The following is a 17,683-nucleotide window of genomic DNA, read 5'->3' on the forward strand; positions in this document are numbered from 1 at the left end:
ATTAGTTCTGCCTTTTTCTTTTTAATTAATTTTTATATACCGATTAATCCGAGATTTTCATATGTTATATTTTATTCACCACTAAAAGTTACTAACAATAATACATTAGTTCCTTTTGTTATTAGTTATATTATTTTAGCTTGCCTAGCCCAGGGGTCCAATGACCCTTGTCATGGCATGGCGTCCGTCATCCGTCAGTCAGCATTTCCTTAAGTCGCTACTAGTCATAGATTTCTATATGGATTGTAACCAAATTTGTCAAGAAACATATACTTGTTGAGAGGGGGTGGGAAGAGGAAGAGTTTGTACCTGGTAGAAATCTTTAGCCATGACCAACCTGGAGCAATAGTGTTTGGACCCAACAGGGAAATTAGAAATAAATCTTTAATATCCCTGAGGAAAAAACACTGAAATATTAGAATTAAATCTTTAAAATTCTTGAAGAAGTAAATTCTGAAAATGTATTGGAACATTTCAAACCAGGTGAGCGATACAGGTCCTCAAAGCTTTTGTTACTGTAAACATGTTTTAATATCAACCTTATTATTATCATTCCGTCTTTCCATATTACATAATTAGCTCCCTTGCGGATAGGTATCTATTGTTACATCATACATCATTATTTTGTGAGCGCCATTCATGCCGTTTTCTCCCTTTCAAATGTTGAATGCACATTAGGAAATAATACAAAGGTTGCTCATATGAAACGGACAGACAATTTTTATTTCCTCCTGCTCAGGAGATTGGTGTTGTCAACATTTTCACATAATATATTAGTTTTACAAACAAGAGATCCCAGAGGGATCTTGGCGCCCACCAAAGTATGATCTACGTCTGACAATGGAAAGAGGGATCTTTCTCTGCTTTTCAAACTTTTTCAAACATACAATATATATGAAATATGAAACAGATCACTTCATTCCTTTTTTAGAAATAGCAGTAACAAACTTCAACTATCAAAATCCAAGATGGCTACCTGTCGGCCATCTTGTTGACCGATCGGTCCTAAAATGCAATATGCACAACTAAGGTCCTAGGGGAACATACATATAAAATTTGAGAGAGATCGCTTCAGTACTTTCTGAGAAATAGCGGTAACAAACTTTAACTATCAAAATCCAAGATGGCGGCCAGGCGGCCATCTTGTTGACCGATCAGTCCCAAAATGCAATATGCACAGCTAGTCCTGGGGGAACCTACATGTGAAATTTGAGAAAGATCACTTTAGCCCTTTCTGAGAAATAGCGGTAACAAACTTTAACTATCAAAATCCAAGATGGTGGCCATCTTGTCAACCGATCGGTCCCAAAATGCAATATGCACAACTAGTGCCCTAGGGGAACATATACAATAAATTGAGAGATCCCTTCAGTACTTTCTGAGAAATAGCGGTAACAAACTTCAACAATCAAAGTCCAAGATGGCGGCCATCTTGACAACCGATCGGTCCCAAAATGTAATATGCACAACAAGTGCCCTAGGGGAACCTACACAATAAATTTGAGAGAGATCCCTTCAGTACTTTCTGAAGAATAGCGGTAACAATCTTTAACTAATCAAAATCCAAGATGGCGGCCATCTTGTTGACCGATGGGTCCCAAAATGCAATATGCCTATCTAGGGTCCAAGGGGAACCTACATTTGAAATTTGAGAAAGATCCCTTCAGCCCTTTCTGAGAAATAGCGGTAACAAGAAATGTTAACGGAAGGACGGACCGCGGACCACGAACTAAAAGCGATTTGAATAGCCCACCATCTGATGATGGTGGACTAATAAAAAGTGTTTTCCACAAAAATGTTCCGGAACAATAATTTCCGTCTTTCCACATCCCCTATACATCAAACTATCCTAAACACTGAACAGTCACTGCTGAGGAGGATGTTTTGGGAAGACCAATACGTCTGCACCCATATCTTTGTGTTCATTCTAACTCCTCTACAGCTCTTTTGGTATATAAGGAGTTCCTTAGTTCACAACCATACAACATACTCAAATACACAGCGCTTTTTATAATATTAAAACTAGATACCACTCGCAGGGACTTGGTACGAAACTTTTAGCCAACAGTATATTCATGTAATACTATATATATATATAAAGCTTAATCAGCTATATTGCTTCTAGATTGTAAGTTACTTGTGAAAATTATCTCGGCGTAAGAAATATCACAACGTTTGCCCACAATAAGTTCCTTAGAAAAAGTCACTTTAATTGTCAGATTTAATATCACTGTCTGCCATGCTGCGCTTCAAAAATAGATATGTGGAAATCAGGACAAAGAATATCCTACAGGCTTAATTTGAGAAAGCTGTACATGTAGACCTATTCAATACTTTCAGAGAAAGTGTTAAAATCAGTCATGTTGTTTCCTTTTCGTGTACAAAATGAATTTACTAACCTATAGGGACAACGAGACCAACATACAACTGTGTGAAATTTCTGCATGGATTGTAACCAAATTTTGGCAGGAACATCATCTGGCCTGCTGAAGACAGGAGAGGCGGGTCTGGTATGGGAAACAGAAATATATCCTTTACTGCATCGCTTCAAGTCGGAGTTCTGCATGGATTGTAACCAAATATTGGCAGGAACATCATCTGGCCTGCTGAAGACAGGAGAGGCGGGCCTGGTATGGGAAACAGAAATATATCCTTTACTGGTAGTAAATCGCTTCAAGTCGGAGTTCTGCATGGATTGTAATCAAATTTTGGCAGGAACATCATCTGGCCTGCTGAAGACAGGAGAGGCGGGTCTGGTATGGGAAACAGAAATATATCCTTTACTGCATCGCTTCAAGTCGGAGTTCTGCATGGATTGTAACCAAATTTTGGCAGGAACATCATCTGGCCTGCTGAAGACAGGAGAGGCGGGTCTGGTATGGGAAACAGAAATATATCCTTTACTGGCAGTAAATCGCTTCAAGTCGGAGTTCTGCATGGATTGTAACCAAATTTTGGCAGGAACATCATCTGGCCTGCTGAAGACAGGAGAGGCGGGTCTGGTATGGGAAACAGAAATATATCCTTTACTGGCAGTAAATCGCTTCAAGTCGGAGTTCTGCATGGATTGTAACCAAATTTTGGCAGGAACATCATCTGGCCTGCTGAAGACAGGAGAGGCGGGTCTGGTATGGGAAACAGAAATATATCCTTTACTGGCAGTAAATCGCTTCAAGTCGGAGTTCTGCATGGATTGTAACCAAATTTTGGCAGGAACATCATCTGGCCTGCTGAAGACAGGAGAGGCGGGTCTGGTATGGGAAACAGAAATATATCCTTTACTGGCAGTAAATCGCTTCAAGTCGGAGTTCTGCATGGATTATAACCAAATTTTGGCAGGAACATCATCTGGCCTGCTGAAGACAGGAGAGGCGGGTCTGGTATGGGAAACAGAAATATATCCTTTACTGCATCGCTTCAAGTCGGAGTTCTGCATGGATTGTAACCAAATATTGGCAGGAACATCATCTGGCCTGCTGAAGACAGGAGAGGCGGGTCTGGTATGGGAAACAGAAATATATCCTTTACTGGCAGTAAATCGCTTCAAGTCGGAGTTCTGCATGGATTATAACCAAATTTTGGCAGGAACATCATCTGGCCTGCTGAAGACAGGAGAGGCGGGTCTGGTATGGGAAACAGAAATATATCCTTTACTGGCAGTAAATCGCTTCAAGTCGGAGTTCTGCATGGATTGTAACCAAATTTTGGCAGGAACATCATCTGGCCTGCTGAAGACAGGAGAGGCGGGTCTGGTATGGGAAACAGAAATATATCCTTTACTGGCAGTAAATCGCTTCAAGTCGGAGTTCTGCATGGATTGAACAAATTTTGGCAGGAACAATGTGGCAGGAACATCATCTGGTCCTGCTGTAACAAAAGACAGGAAGAGGCGGGCGGGCTGGTATGGGAAACAGAAATATATCCTTTACTGGCAGTAAATCGCTTCAAGTCGGAGTTCTGCATGGATTGTAACCAAATTTTGGCAGGAACATCATCTGGCCTGCTGAAGACAGGAGAGGCGGGCCTGGTATGGGAAACAGAAATATATCCTTTACTGGCAGTAAATCGCTTCAAGTCGGAGTTCTGCATGGATTGTAACCAAATTTTGGCAGGAACATCATCTGGCCTGCTGAAGACAGGAGAGGCGGGTCTGGTATGGGAAACAGAAATATATCCTTTACTGGCAGTAAATCGCTTCAAGTCGGAGTTCTGCATGGATTGTAACCAAATTTTGGCAGGAACATCATCTGGCCTGCTGAAGACAGGAGAGGCGGGTCTGGTATGGGAAACAGAAATATATCCTTTACTGGCAGTAAATCGCTTCAAGTCGGAGTTCTGCATGGATTGTAACCAAATTTTGGCAGGAACATCATCTGGCCTGCTGAAGACAGGAGAGGCGGGCCTGGTATGGGAAACAGAAATATATCCTTTACTGGCAGTAAATCGCTTCAAGTCGGAGTTCTGCATGGATTGTAACCAAATTTTGGCAGGAACAATCATCTGGCCTGCTGAAGACAGGAGAGGCCTGGTATGGGCAGAAATATATCCTTTACTGGCAGTAAATCGCTTCAAGTCGGAGTTCTGATGGATTGTAATCAAATTTTGGCAGGTCTGGCCTGCTGAAGACAGGAGAGGGCGGGTCTGGTATGGGAAACAGAAATATATCCTTTACTGCTTCGCTTCAAGTCGGAGTTCTGCATGGATTGTAACCTTTCATCTGGCCTGCTGAAGACTGGCTGGTATGGGAAACAGAAATATATCCTTTATGGCAGTAAATCGCTTCAAGTCGGAGTTCTGTCTGGTATGGGAAACAGAAATATATCCAAAACTGGCAGAAAATCGCTTCAAGTCGGAGTTCTGCATGGATTGTAATCAAATTTTGGCAGGAACATCATCTGGCCTGCTGAAGACAGGAGAGGCGGGTCTGGTATGGGAAACAGAAATATATCCTTTACTGCTTCGCTTCAAGTCGGAGTTCTGCATGGATTGTAACCAAATTTTGGCAGGAACATCATCTGGCCTGCTGAAGACAGGAGAGGCGGGTCTGGTATGGGAAACAGAAATATATCCTTTACTGGCAGTAAATCGCTTCAAGTCGGAGTTCTGCATGGATTGTAACCAAATTTTGGCAGGAACATCATCTGGCCTGCTGAAGACAGGAGAGACGGGTCTGGTATGGGAAACAGAAATATATCCTTTACTGGCAGTAAATCGCTTCAAGTCGGAGTTCTGCATGGATTGTAACCAAATTTTGCAGAACATCATTGCTGCTGAAGAAAACAAAATTTGGCAGGGAGTTCTGCATGGATTGTAACCAAATTTTGCAGGAACATCATCTGGCCTGCTGAAGACAGGAGAGGCGGGTCTGGTATGGGAAACAGAAATATATCCTTTACTGGCAGTAAATCGCTTCAAGTCGGAGTTCTGCATGGATTGTAACCAAATTTTGGCAGGAACATCATCTGGCCTGCTGAAGACAGGAGAGGCGGGTCTGGTATGGGAAACAGAAATATATCCTTTACTGGCAGTAAATCGCTTCAAGTCGGAGTTCTGCATGGATTGTAACCAAATTTTGGCAGGAACATCATCTGGCCTGCTGAAGACAGGAGAGGCAGGTCTGGTATGGGGAAACAGAAAATATATCCTTTACTGGCAGTAAATCGCTTCAAGTCGGAGTTCTGCATGGATTATAACCAAATTTTGGCAGGAACATCATCTGGCCTGCTGAAGACAGGAGAGGCAGGTCTGGTATGGGAAACAGAAATATATCCTTTACTGGCAGTAAATCGCTTCAAGTCGGAGTTCTGCATGGATTGTAACCAAATTTTGGCAGGAACATCATCTGGCCTGCTGAAGACAGGAGAGGCGGGTCTGGTATGGGAAACAGAAATATATCCTTTACTGGCAGTAAATCGCTTCAAGTCGGAGTTCTGCAAATTTTGGCAGGATCTGTAACTGGAGGAAACAAAAATCCTTTTTGTAAATCGCTTCAGGAACATCATCTGGCCTCAGGCCTGTGAAGACAGGAGAGGCAGGTCTGGTATGGGAAACAGAAATATATCCTTTACTGCTTCGCTTCAAGTCGGAGTTCTGCATGGATTGTAACCAAATTTTGGCAGGAACATCATCTGGCCTGCTGAAGACAGGAGAGGCGGGTCTGGTATGGGGAAACAGAAATATATCCTTTACTGGCAGTAAATCGCTTCAAGTCGGAGTTCTGCATGGATTGTAACCAAATTTTGGCAGGAACATCATCTGGCCTGCTGAAGACAGGAGAGGCAGGTCTGGTATGGGAAACAGAAAATATATCCTTTACTGGCAGTACAATCGCTTCAAGTCGGAGTTCTGCATGGATTGTAACCAAATTTTGGCAGGAACATCATCTGGCCTGCTGAAGACAGGAGAGGCAGGTCTGGTATGGGAAACAGAAAATATATCCTTTACTGGCAGTAAATCGCTTCAAGTCGGAGTTCTGCATGGATTGTAACCAAATTTTGGCAGGAACATCATCTGGCCTGCTGAAGACAGGAGAGGCGGGTCTGGTAATGGGAAACAGAAATATATCCTTTACTGGCAGTAAATCGCTTCAAGTCGGAGTTCTGCATGGATTTGTAACCAAATTTTGGCAGGAACATCATTCTGGCCTGCTGAAGACAGGAGAGGCAGGTCTGGTATGGGAAACAGAAATATATCCTTTACTGGCAGTAAATCGCTTCAAGTCGGAGTTCTGCATGGATTATAACCAAATTTTGGCAGGAACATCATCTGGCCTGCTGAAGACAGGAGAGGGGGGCCTGGTATGGGAAACAGAAATATATCCTTTACTGGCAGTAAATCGCTTCAAGTCGGAGTTCTGCATGGATTGTAACCAAAATTTTGGCAGGAACATCATCTGGCCTGCTAAAGACAGGAGAGACGGGTCTGGTATGGGAAACAGAAATATATCCTTTACTGGCAGTAATTCGCTTCAAGTCGGAGTTCTGCATGCATTGTAATCAAGTTTTGGCAGGAACATCATCTGGCCTGCTGAAGACAGGAGAGGCGGGTCTGGTATGGGAAACAGAAATATATCCTTTACTGGCAGTAAATCGCTTCAATGGTCGGAGTTCTGCATGGATTATAACTAAATTTTGGCAGGAACGGTTGTCTGTACCTGCTGAAGACAGGAAGGGCGGGTCTGGTAATGGGAAACAGAAATATATCCTTTACTGGCAGTAAGTTGCTTCAAGTCGGAGTTCTGCATGGAGTATGTAATCAAATTTTGGCAGGAACATCATCTGGCCTGCTGAAGATACAGGAGAGGGCGGTTCTGTGGTATGGGAAACAGAAATCTAATCCTTTACTGGCAGTAAATCGCTTTCAATGACGGAGTTCTGCATGGATTATAACCAAATTTTGGCAGGAACAATCATCTGGCCTGCTGAAGACAGGAGAGGCAGGTCTGGTAATGGGAAACAGAAATATAATCCTTTACTGGCAGTAAATCGCTTCAAGTCGGAGTTCTGCATCGGATTTGTAACCAAATTTTGGCAGGAACATCATCTGGCCTGCTGAAGACAGGAGAGGCGGGTCTGGTATGGGAAACAGAAATATAATCCTTTACTGGCAGATAAATCGCTTCAAGTCGGAGTTCTGCATGGATTGTAACCAAATTTTGGCAGGAACATCATCTGGCCTGCTGAAGACAGGAGAGGCGGGTCTGGTATGGGAAACAGAAATATATCCTTTACTGGCAGTAAAATCGCTTCAAGTCGGAGTTCTGCATGGATTGTAACCAAATTTTGGCAGGAACATCATCTGGCCTGCTGAAGACAGGAGAGGCAGGTCTGGTATGGAAAACAGAAATATATCCTTTACTGGCAGTAAATCGCTTCAAGTCGGAGTTCTGCATGCATTGTAATCAAATTTTGGCAGGAACATCATCTGGCCTGCTGAAGACAGGAGAGGCGGGTCTGGTATGGGAAACAGAAATATATCCTTTACATTTAGCTTCGCTTCAAGTAGGAGTTCTGCATGGATTGTAACCAAATTTTGGCAGGAACATCATCTGGCCTGCTGAAGACAGGAGAGGCGGGTCTGGTATGGGAAACAGAAATATATCCTTTACTGGCAGTAAATCGCTTCAAGTCGGAGTTCTGCATGGATTGTAACCAAATTTTGGCAGGAACATCATCTGGCCTGCTGAAGACAGGAGAGGCAGGTCTGGTATGGGAAACAGAAATATATCCTTTACTGGCAGTAAATCGCCTCAAGTCGGAGTTTTGCATGGATTGTAACCAAATTTTGGCAGGAACATCATCTGGCCTGCTGAAGACAGGAGAGGGGGCCTGGTATGGGAAACAGAAAATATCCTTTACTGGCAGTAAAATCGCTTCAAGTCGGAGTTCTGCATGGATTGTAACCAAATTTTGGCAGGAACATCATCTGGCCTGCTAAAGACAGGAGAGGACGGGTCTGGTATGGGAAACAGAAATATATCCTTTACTGGCAGTAAATCGCTTCAAGTCGGAGTTCTGCATGCATTGTAATCAAGTTTTGGCAGGAACATCATCTGGCCTGCTGAAGACAGGAGAGGCGGGTCTGGTATGGGAAACAGAAATATATCCTTTACTGCTTCGCTTCAAGTCGGAGTTCTGCATGGATTGTAACCAAATTTTGGCAGGAACATCATCTGGCCTGCTGAAGACAGGAGAGGCAGGTCTGGTATGGGAAACAGAAATATATCCTTTACTGGCAGTAAAATCGCTTCAAGTCGGAGTTCTGCATGGATTGTAACCAAATTTTGGCAGGAACATCATCTGGCCTGCTGAAGACAGGAGAGGCGGGTCTGGTATGGGAAACAGAAATATATCCTTTACTGGCAGTAAATCGCTTCAAGTCGGAGTTCTGCATGGATTGTAACCAAATTTTGGCAGGAACATCATCTGGCCTGCTGAAGACAGGAGAGGCGGGTCTGGTATGGGAAACAGAAATATATCCTTTACTGGCCGTAAATCGCTTCAAGTCGGAGTTCTGCATGGATTGTAACCAAATTTTGGCAGGAACATCATCTGGCCTGCTGAAGACAGGAGAGGCAGGTCTGGTATGGGAAACAGAAATATATCCTTTACTGGCAGTAAATCGCTTCAAGTCGGAGTTCTGCATGGATTGTAACCAAATTTTGGCAGGAACATCATCTGGCCTGCTGAAGACAGGAGAGGGGGGCCTGGTATGGGAAACAGAAATATATCCTTTACTGGCAGTAAATCGCTTCAAGTCGGAGTTCTGCATGGATTGTAACCAAATTTTGGCAGGAACATCATCTGGCCTGCTAAAGACAGGAGAGACGGGTCTGGTATGGGAAACAGAAATATATCCTTTACTGGCAGTAAATCGCTTCAAGTCGGAGTTCTGCATGATTGTAATCAAGTTTTGGCAGGAACATCATCTGGCCTGCTGAAGACAGGAGAGGCGGGGTCTGGTATGGGAAACAGAAATATATCCTTTACTGGCAGTAAATCGCTTCAAGTCGGAGTTCTGCATGATTATAACTAAATTTTGGCAGGAACATTGTCTGGCCTGCTGAAGACAGGAGAGGCGGGTCTGGTATGGGAAACAGAAATATATCCTTTACTGGCAGTAAAGTTGCTTCAAGTCGGAGTTCTGCATGTGATTGTAAATCAAATTTTGGCAGGAACATCATCTGGCCTGCTGAAGACAGGAGAGGCGGGTCTGGTATGGGAAACAGAAATATAATCCTTTACTGGCAGTAAATCGCTTCAAGTCGGAGTTCTGCATGGATTATAACCAAATTTTGGCAGGAACATCATCTGGCCTGCTGAAGACAGGAGAGGCAATTCTGGTATGGAAACAGAAATATATCCTTTACTGGCAGTAAATCGCTTCAAGTCGGAGTTTTGCATGGATTATAACCAAATTTTTGGCAGGAACATCATCTGGCCTGCTGAAAACAGGAGAGGCGGGTCTGGTATGGGAAACAGAAATATATCCTTTACTGGCAGTAAATCGCTTCAAGTCGGAGTTCTGCATGGATTGTAACCAAATTTTGGCAGGAACATCATCTGGCCTGCTGAAGACAGGAGAGGGGGGCCTGGTATGGAAACAGAAATATATCCTTTACTGGCAGTAAATCGCTTCAAGTCGGAGTTCTGCATGGATTGTAACCAAATTTTTGGCAGGAACATCATCTGGCCTGCTGAAGATAGGAGAGGCGGGTCTGGTATGGGAAACAGAAATATGGCAGTACTGGCAGTAAATCGCTTCAAGTCGGAGTTCTGCATGGATTGTAACCAAAAATAGGCAGGAACATTATTTGGGGAAAGGGAACAGAGTTTCTATAACTCTTTTCCTCCTGACCCCTTGGGAAATGAGCGGGGCCCAAAAGGAGAAATAGAGGTCAATCTTGTAAGGACTTTCCAGTTAGCCACTTAGCCATTTTGCTAAAGTGAAATCAGATATCTGTAAAAGCGCTGTTACAGACAGTTAAATGCAGGTAAGAAAAAATGATAATGTATTAACCAATTGGCTAACATTCCATCACTGTCAATGGGAACAAGCCTACATCATTTACATTTTATTCACGGATCTTTTTGGTTCCCAGCAAGTCTGGCTCCTGGAGGCCCGTAATAGGCTTTTAAAAGTGCCCTTTGTGTGATTTCACCACACTTCAATACGGAAACACCATGACATCATCACCTCTGTGTCTCTGAACCTTATTACCTACAAAACGGTCATCTTGGAACTATCCACAATAGGACCAATTAATCTTGAGCAATGCCCTTGATCTAACCACTTATCCTTTGGTATTCCTCAATTACTCTAGCATTAATGAGTTACTTGCATAGTGTTGGACTGGCTGTTCACGTCTACTTCGACGACTCATTGCTTTAAGTGACATATGAACCAAATAACCCTTTACAAGAGCACCAGGTCAATTCTCCAAGGTTGGCTTTCTTGGGTCTTTTCCCTTCCAAGGAGAGGTCACATTAAGAGTTAGTGATCCCTCTTTTTTTTTCTTGGCAACCGTTTTTGGACGGACCGTGTTCTAAAGGGTATTTTACGTGATTGGTCAGTAAGGAAGTTGGTCCTATTTTTGCCCCCATCCCTTTTCAAGGATGAAGTAACATTGAAGGTTATAGGTCGGCTTTTGCCAATTTCTTCGCTTTGATAGACTGTAAGATATGAGCGTTTGCTCCACACAGTCAGATCTTCTGTACAGTTTAGCTTTCGACCGTCTTAAATCATAATGGCCTTGTCCACCAGAAGAACCTCACATCGGTTCTCCTGTCTTGAAATTAGTATACAAGGCTACCGTATATCTCTTATCACGATTAAAGCTTGTGTCACGAATTTCTTTCTGTTCTCGATATTCTATTTAGAATCAAAATAACTAATGTAACACTTTTATGTATAACGTCAACTTTCGGTTGGAAATAAGGGTTAAAGTTAAAGTGGGTTTTTTTAACGAAAAAAAAAATCACTAAAAAATCTTCTACTCAAGTTCTCGAAGGCGTAAAGGCCTAATATTAGGCCTGTATAGCATGTTGACATGCATGCCTACTCAGTTTGATAATATGATTGACCTTTACCTATATTCAAGGTCACAGTGGCCAAAACACCTGAACTCTTTAAAGTACTTCTTGTCAAATTCTGAAAATGGCTTAGAGACCTGATTTAACACCTAAAGTATGTTGAGATAAAGGCCTACAAAGTTTGTTGATATATGGCGGGGGTTTCGTGATCCCAAAACTACGTGGGTAAAGAATACTTTAACGTCGATTACTCCCCAATTCCGGTGATTATGACGTCACGAAACCCACGATGGCAAATTGTACTTTACGCACGTATTTCAGAGATATCAAAATCTCCATACCTTGACTGAAATTCCTTGTTGGTGAAAAGCTCTTCAAATTGTCCAACGACAAGTTCTACTATATAATTATAATTCTTTTGTATTTATTTTTGAATTACAACATCTACAATTCAGTGTAAATACAATATTTTTCTTAGTATACATTTCTGCTATATAAATAAGACTTTTCAATGCAAAAGTAACAAATTATAATATGTCATTAGTTTCCAATTCAAATCTAGAATATATTAAGTTTTGAATAGTTCATATATTGCATTGAATATATAATAATTATATGATTTACATGAAATAGAAGCATTTTCACATGTCATTAACAAATTTGAAATGCATCAAAATCCAGTCATATTGTGCTTTTGGGGCACTTTTTATTTTGGAATAAGCTATCATCTAATACAATCATAAACCGGGTAATACATGTTATGTAGCTTTTAAATTAAAATATTTGATGTATGCCTGGTATCAGTTATCTAATGATATCTTTTCAAATTGCCCTCTGTCATTAAAACATACATGTATATATTATTTTTCTTTGCTATTCTTAGTTCAAAAAGTAGTTTACGTAAAAATAGCTTACGTATCCTTTATTAAAAACTGAATGTGTAAGACCATGCAGAATTAAATCTACATCAACACTGTGACATCTTCCACTTATTGTAATAAGTCTGGAGAAATTGGTCGACAGTCAAATACCTAAGTCAGCTTGTTTTTATTCTTAATTACCGGTAAACACAATATGTTTACGATACCAACCCTGCAAGTTATCTTGACCGTATATTGCGCCATAATTAAAACCTAGTTTACCATGAATTCAATTAATCTTAATTTCAAAATTGCCATTAAACTGTGATTAACCTAATCACCTTTTGAACAACTGGGTCCTGGCGATTTAAATTATCTGGTGAACTTTTGTGGGACGGTAGAAAGTGTGTTGATTCGGCGCTTTTCTTCTGTTATCAACATAATGATAATGAGACAGAAATGTATGAAAATGATTTTTTATTACAAATATTATTAGGGTCAGGGGTTGAAAATTAGGGTTGATCGGGTAACCCTAAACAAACATTTTTTTTGCCTTATTGTCCAAATGATCAATAATATTTATGCTCTGTCGCTGAAAAAGCATCTTTAAGAATTGTTTCAAGCACAAAATCCTGCTACTAACAGGGACTTTATTTTAATCATTAACAAACATTAATTCCACAAACACTGTTTTTTTTGTTTTGTTTTTGTTTTTAACTCTTTTGCCTTTTAAAAAACCACAAAGAGCATGAAATGTTTTCTAACAATACTTTGGGTATGTGGCAAGGGAAGCCCTTGTGTCCACCTTTTGAATGCTAATGAAAAAGGTTTCATTCTCTATTTCATATTCATTTATGATGGTATTTACAAATTAGTTGGACTACAAATTGATTTTACGAGCAAAAAAAAAAAAAAATAAAAAAATAAATAAATAAAAAAATCACAAATTTTTGACAGGATAGAAGTTAAAGGAGCTACATCACCGATGAATGGAATGTTATATCTATTATAAACAGGAGTAGGTGAATCAGTGTTTTTCTTCAGTAACAAGAACTTAATATTATTCAACATACCGCATGACACCAATTTTCACCTCAATCTGATGTCATTGAAATTTCAGCCAATAAGAGGCCTCAATTTTGTTAAAATGGCAAGCAATACAATATAAAGTGTGCATCCTAAATTGTAACAATACACTTGAGCATTGATGTCACTATTTTATAAAATTCATTGGGATAGGAAAGAAATTTTGCTTGCAAAATGTGTGAATCCATGTAGCGGATTCTCATAAAAATTTGCAAACAAAATTTATTACATATACATACCGACCAGCACTAGCTATGTTCAAGTGGCCGAAAACCGTTTTCCTGGTTTTCAATTTTAAAATAATTAACACATAGACAGAAAATGACCTGAGATTATTTTTAGTACAGGGTAAAATTGTGAACACATTTTTAACAGTGTGTTTAAGTGAGCAATGTTTTGTTTTTGTTAAATCCAATGAGTTTGACTGTTTTGTAAAAATAAAATATCATTCCACACAAAATTTGCCTTAAACAAGAGATCCCAGAGGGATCTTGGCGCCCACCAAAAAATGATCTATGTCTGACAATGGAAAGATGGATCTTTCCTCTGCTTTTTAAAATTTTACTACCGTACATACTACATTTGAGAAAGACACTTTCAGCACTTTCTTAGATATATAGCAGTAACAAACAATTATCAAAATCCAAGATGCTACCTGTCGACCATCTTGTTGACTAATCTGTCCCAAAATGCAATATGCACAACTAGACCACTAGGGGAACCTGCACATGAAATTTGAGACAGATCCATTCAGTTCTTTCTGAGAAATGGTGGTAGGTCGGTTTATCAATATTTATCAAGCTAGCTAATGACATTCTAATGTGCTAAGATATGTGGCCTTGAATGGCCATCAAATACCAGACTGAGTGTTAGATGTTGTTGATTTCTTTTCACAAGGCATGTATTGAATAGCTGCAGGTGTGCCAGCATGAGAAAAATTTTAAGAATAATTCACCAAGACAGCCCTGGCCATAAGTCATTCATAAAATTCAGAATGTTGGTAACAGTTGAGCAAACAGCCTTTGCTATAAATGATTCTTTTCACCAAAAAATCATTAATCAACAATGTTTGTTTTAAACTGGTATTAGGTCACAGTAACATCTTTTAATTTAAGACAATGTTAGTGTCATTTGCATAACGTGGCATCTATCTGTCGGACTTGCGGTAGTGCCAATTTTACTTTGCGTCGATAATTTGGGTCTGCCTGCCCTGCATTCTCTGGGTCTTTCCATAAGGGATTGCGTTCAAAGTAGACTGTCTCAAGGATTTTTATTGGTGCTAGTTCCTCTAGATCTTTCCAGTCATCCATTCTGTTGTCGTTAAACTGAAAAAAATATAATAGTCATCTATGAATAATAATCGTACAACCTTTCTATTCCCACCAATTTGTAATCTGTTTTAGACATGAATGATTTCTTTTTCATCAGCCGTTATCAATTTGACGGATTTAGGGGCCAAAAAGGGCCATACACAGTCCTTAGGTCAATTTCTACAAATCATGAACCATTATATGACACTTTGCTGTTCACTAAATAATACATAAAAACAAAATATTCAACTTGTGAATACAATCATCTTTTTGTTATTCATATGTTAATCTAGAACACCTTATGGGTAGAGTTTATGGTCTAACTAGTACTACAGTCACATTAATTACCCAGAATTCCTGTAGTTCCACAAGGTGGGAAACATTCTCAATCTTCTGTATTCTGTTTGATGCCAAATCCAACGTATTTAATTGGAGCTGAAAAAGATATAAGTAAAAACATTAAAAATATCAACAAGAGGTGTAAAAATATCAACAGGCGGCCTAGCAGCTTTAATGGTCAGAACTGATACAGAATTTACAGATTTTTGGCCCTATGCACCCACCAAGCAGCCTATTGATGTCAGTCAGGACTAATTTGTGCAATATATAGTATGAACTTGTAAAGATATCTCAGAGGAATTTTGGTACTCTTATTTATTGACAAGAAGTCCCTTAAAGATTTTTGCCTATTTGAACCCTGTGACATTGAATGAAGGTAAAAATCATTCATTTCAACAAACTTGGTAGCCCTTGATCCCACCATGCTGTATACAGACCCAATATCAGATCTCTAAGCCTCCTAGTTATTGATAGCCCTTCACTCCAGCATGATACATGCCCAATTAGTACCCAGGGGCCTTTAGGTTAACTATTATTGAAAAGAACTTGTGTAAATGAAAAGTTTACAGCTAGCGGATGGCAGACAATGCAGGACGATGGACATAACATTTTGACTATACTAACCAAGAGGTCTAAAGGGCCTGGATACTGGCTGCAATGGTTAAGCAAAATACTAAATTTCAAAGAAAAAAAAAATTCAATGAATTTACTTTATTTCTCCTAAAAGGATGTCATTCATCTTGCTATTACGGTTCCAAAATGATTTAAGTCCAAACTTTGAGATACCATTGGTCCACTTTATCCAGGGATAGCAATTTACCCTTTTTTCCCAAAATGAGAATACCCTCTGGCCCCAAGTTGGTGAGATATATCATTTATACACAAGAGGCCCATGGGAATGAAACAAATTAAAGACATATAAACACTATATGCTGGGCCTTGAAGTTGGTCAGCGATTTATAAATTTGACTTTTTAGACTATGAAGAGTATTTGCTTCCATCAAACCTGTGAACTTAGAGGTATTTTTTGAAATCTTAATCATTTTGACCCTGTTTGGTCCTGCCCCTCTGGTCCCCCAGGGGGTCAGCGAAGACCGATATGGATGCTAAAATGCTATATCTCAGGCTAATAATTCTAATCAAATTTGACTCATTTCCTATGAAAATTGAACAAATAATGTTTATAAATGTGATTTTCCTATATAAACTATAATAAATTTGCCCCCCTCCCCAGGGGGAAACATGAGACCTAAGGGTCATATAATTCACAATTTATATAAAACAACTTAAGACCTTTCCATTTATAAAGAGTATTTGATTCAACCATTTCCAGGATTTTAGAAGAAGATTTTTGAAATTTTAGCCAATTTTACCCCTTTTGGCCCTGCCGCCCCTCTGCCCCTAGGGGGTCAGCCAGGACCAATATGGATCTCTGGTTAATAATTTTAACCAAGTTTGACTCATTTCATATGAAAATTGAGTGAAAAATGCTAATAAATGTGTTTTCGCTATATAAACTATAATAAACTTGACCTTCTCCCCAAGGGAAACAAGAGACCAGGGTCATATAATTCACATTTTTGTAAAGGACCTTAAGACCTTTCTATCTATGAAGAGTATTTGATTTTACTACATCTGTGAGTAGAGATATTTTTGTCAAGTGCACCCCTTTTTGACTCTCCAACAGCCCCCTTGGGGGTGGGGACCATATATTCACAATTTTAATTGGCCTTATGCCTTAAACTAGAAGATTTGTGTAAAATTTCATTGAAATTGCTTCAGCAGTTTCGGAGAAGAAGTCAAAATATAAATTGTTTATCGTCAGACGACAGACGACGGACAAAAGGCTATCAGAATAGGCCACATGAGACTTCGTCTCAGGTGACCTAAAAAACTATGTTCTTCCCCTAAGGATGTGTGGGGCCATATTTGGTGATAACCCCATGCAGAACTCCATGACTAGTAAACGATTTAAACGAGTTACCAATATTTCTCCTCCTTTTGACCCAGCCCCTTCTACCCCAGAGCAAAGATTGATAATTTCTACAAACTCTGTTCCATTTCCCTAGAGAATGTTTCTGGTCAAATGTGGTTATATTACAATCCAGGCAAAAACCCATGACTAGTAGCGATTTAAAGGAAAGTTGATAGACGGATGGACGGCAGGCGATGGAATACAACAGAGGCAGCACCATGGCTTAAGCTCTTAAGCCTTATGATAATAATTATTGAAGATAAGATTTCATATGCATGCATATATGACTATTCCTTACATTGTGTTCCATGCCCTCTATCCTTTCTATACCATTATCACTGAGATACAATTCCTGTAGGTTCACTAAGGCATCCAATCCCTCCATCTTCACCAATCGGTTGGACTATGACATATAAAATAAAGACATTGCAATTACATTAAAATGGCCCAGATGGACTTACATATTGTACATATATATAGTTTAGAAGGAGTTTTCTACAGACAGATGGACTTACATATTGTACATATATATAGTTTAGAAGGAGTTTTCTACAGACAGATGGACTTACATATTGTACATAT

At 40.0% G+C, this 17,683-nt stretch overlaps 1 protein-coding gene across 1 annotated transcript; it reads right to left on the reverse strand.

Annotated features, from left to right (window-relative positions):
• Positions 1-12,207: 12,207 nt before the first annotated feature.
• On the reverse strand, positions 12,208-17,542 carry LOC138323201 (protein phosphatase 1 regulatory subunit 7-like). Its single transcript, XM_069267620.1, has 3 exons — positions 17,400-17,542; positions 15,136-15,222; positions 12,208-14,802 (listed from the first exon to the last, which is right to left on the reverse strand). Exons 1-3 carry the CDS (start codon positions 17,484-17,486, stop codon positions 14,605-14,607), a joined length of 372 nt encoding a protein of 123 aa, XP_069123721.1. The 5' UTR covers positions 17,487-17,542; the 3' UTR covers positions 12,208-14,604.
• Positions 17,543-17,683: the final 141 nt, after the last annotated feature.

This window comes from Argopecten irradians, chromosome 1, assembly GCF_041381155.1.
Source record: "Argopecten irradians isolate NY chromosome 1, Ai_NY, whole genome shotgun sequence".
NCBI classification, from domain to species: domain Eukaryota; kingdom Metazoa; phylum Mollusca; class Bivalvia; order Pectinida; family Pectinidae; genus Argopecten; species Argopecten irradians.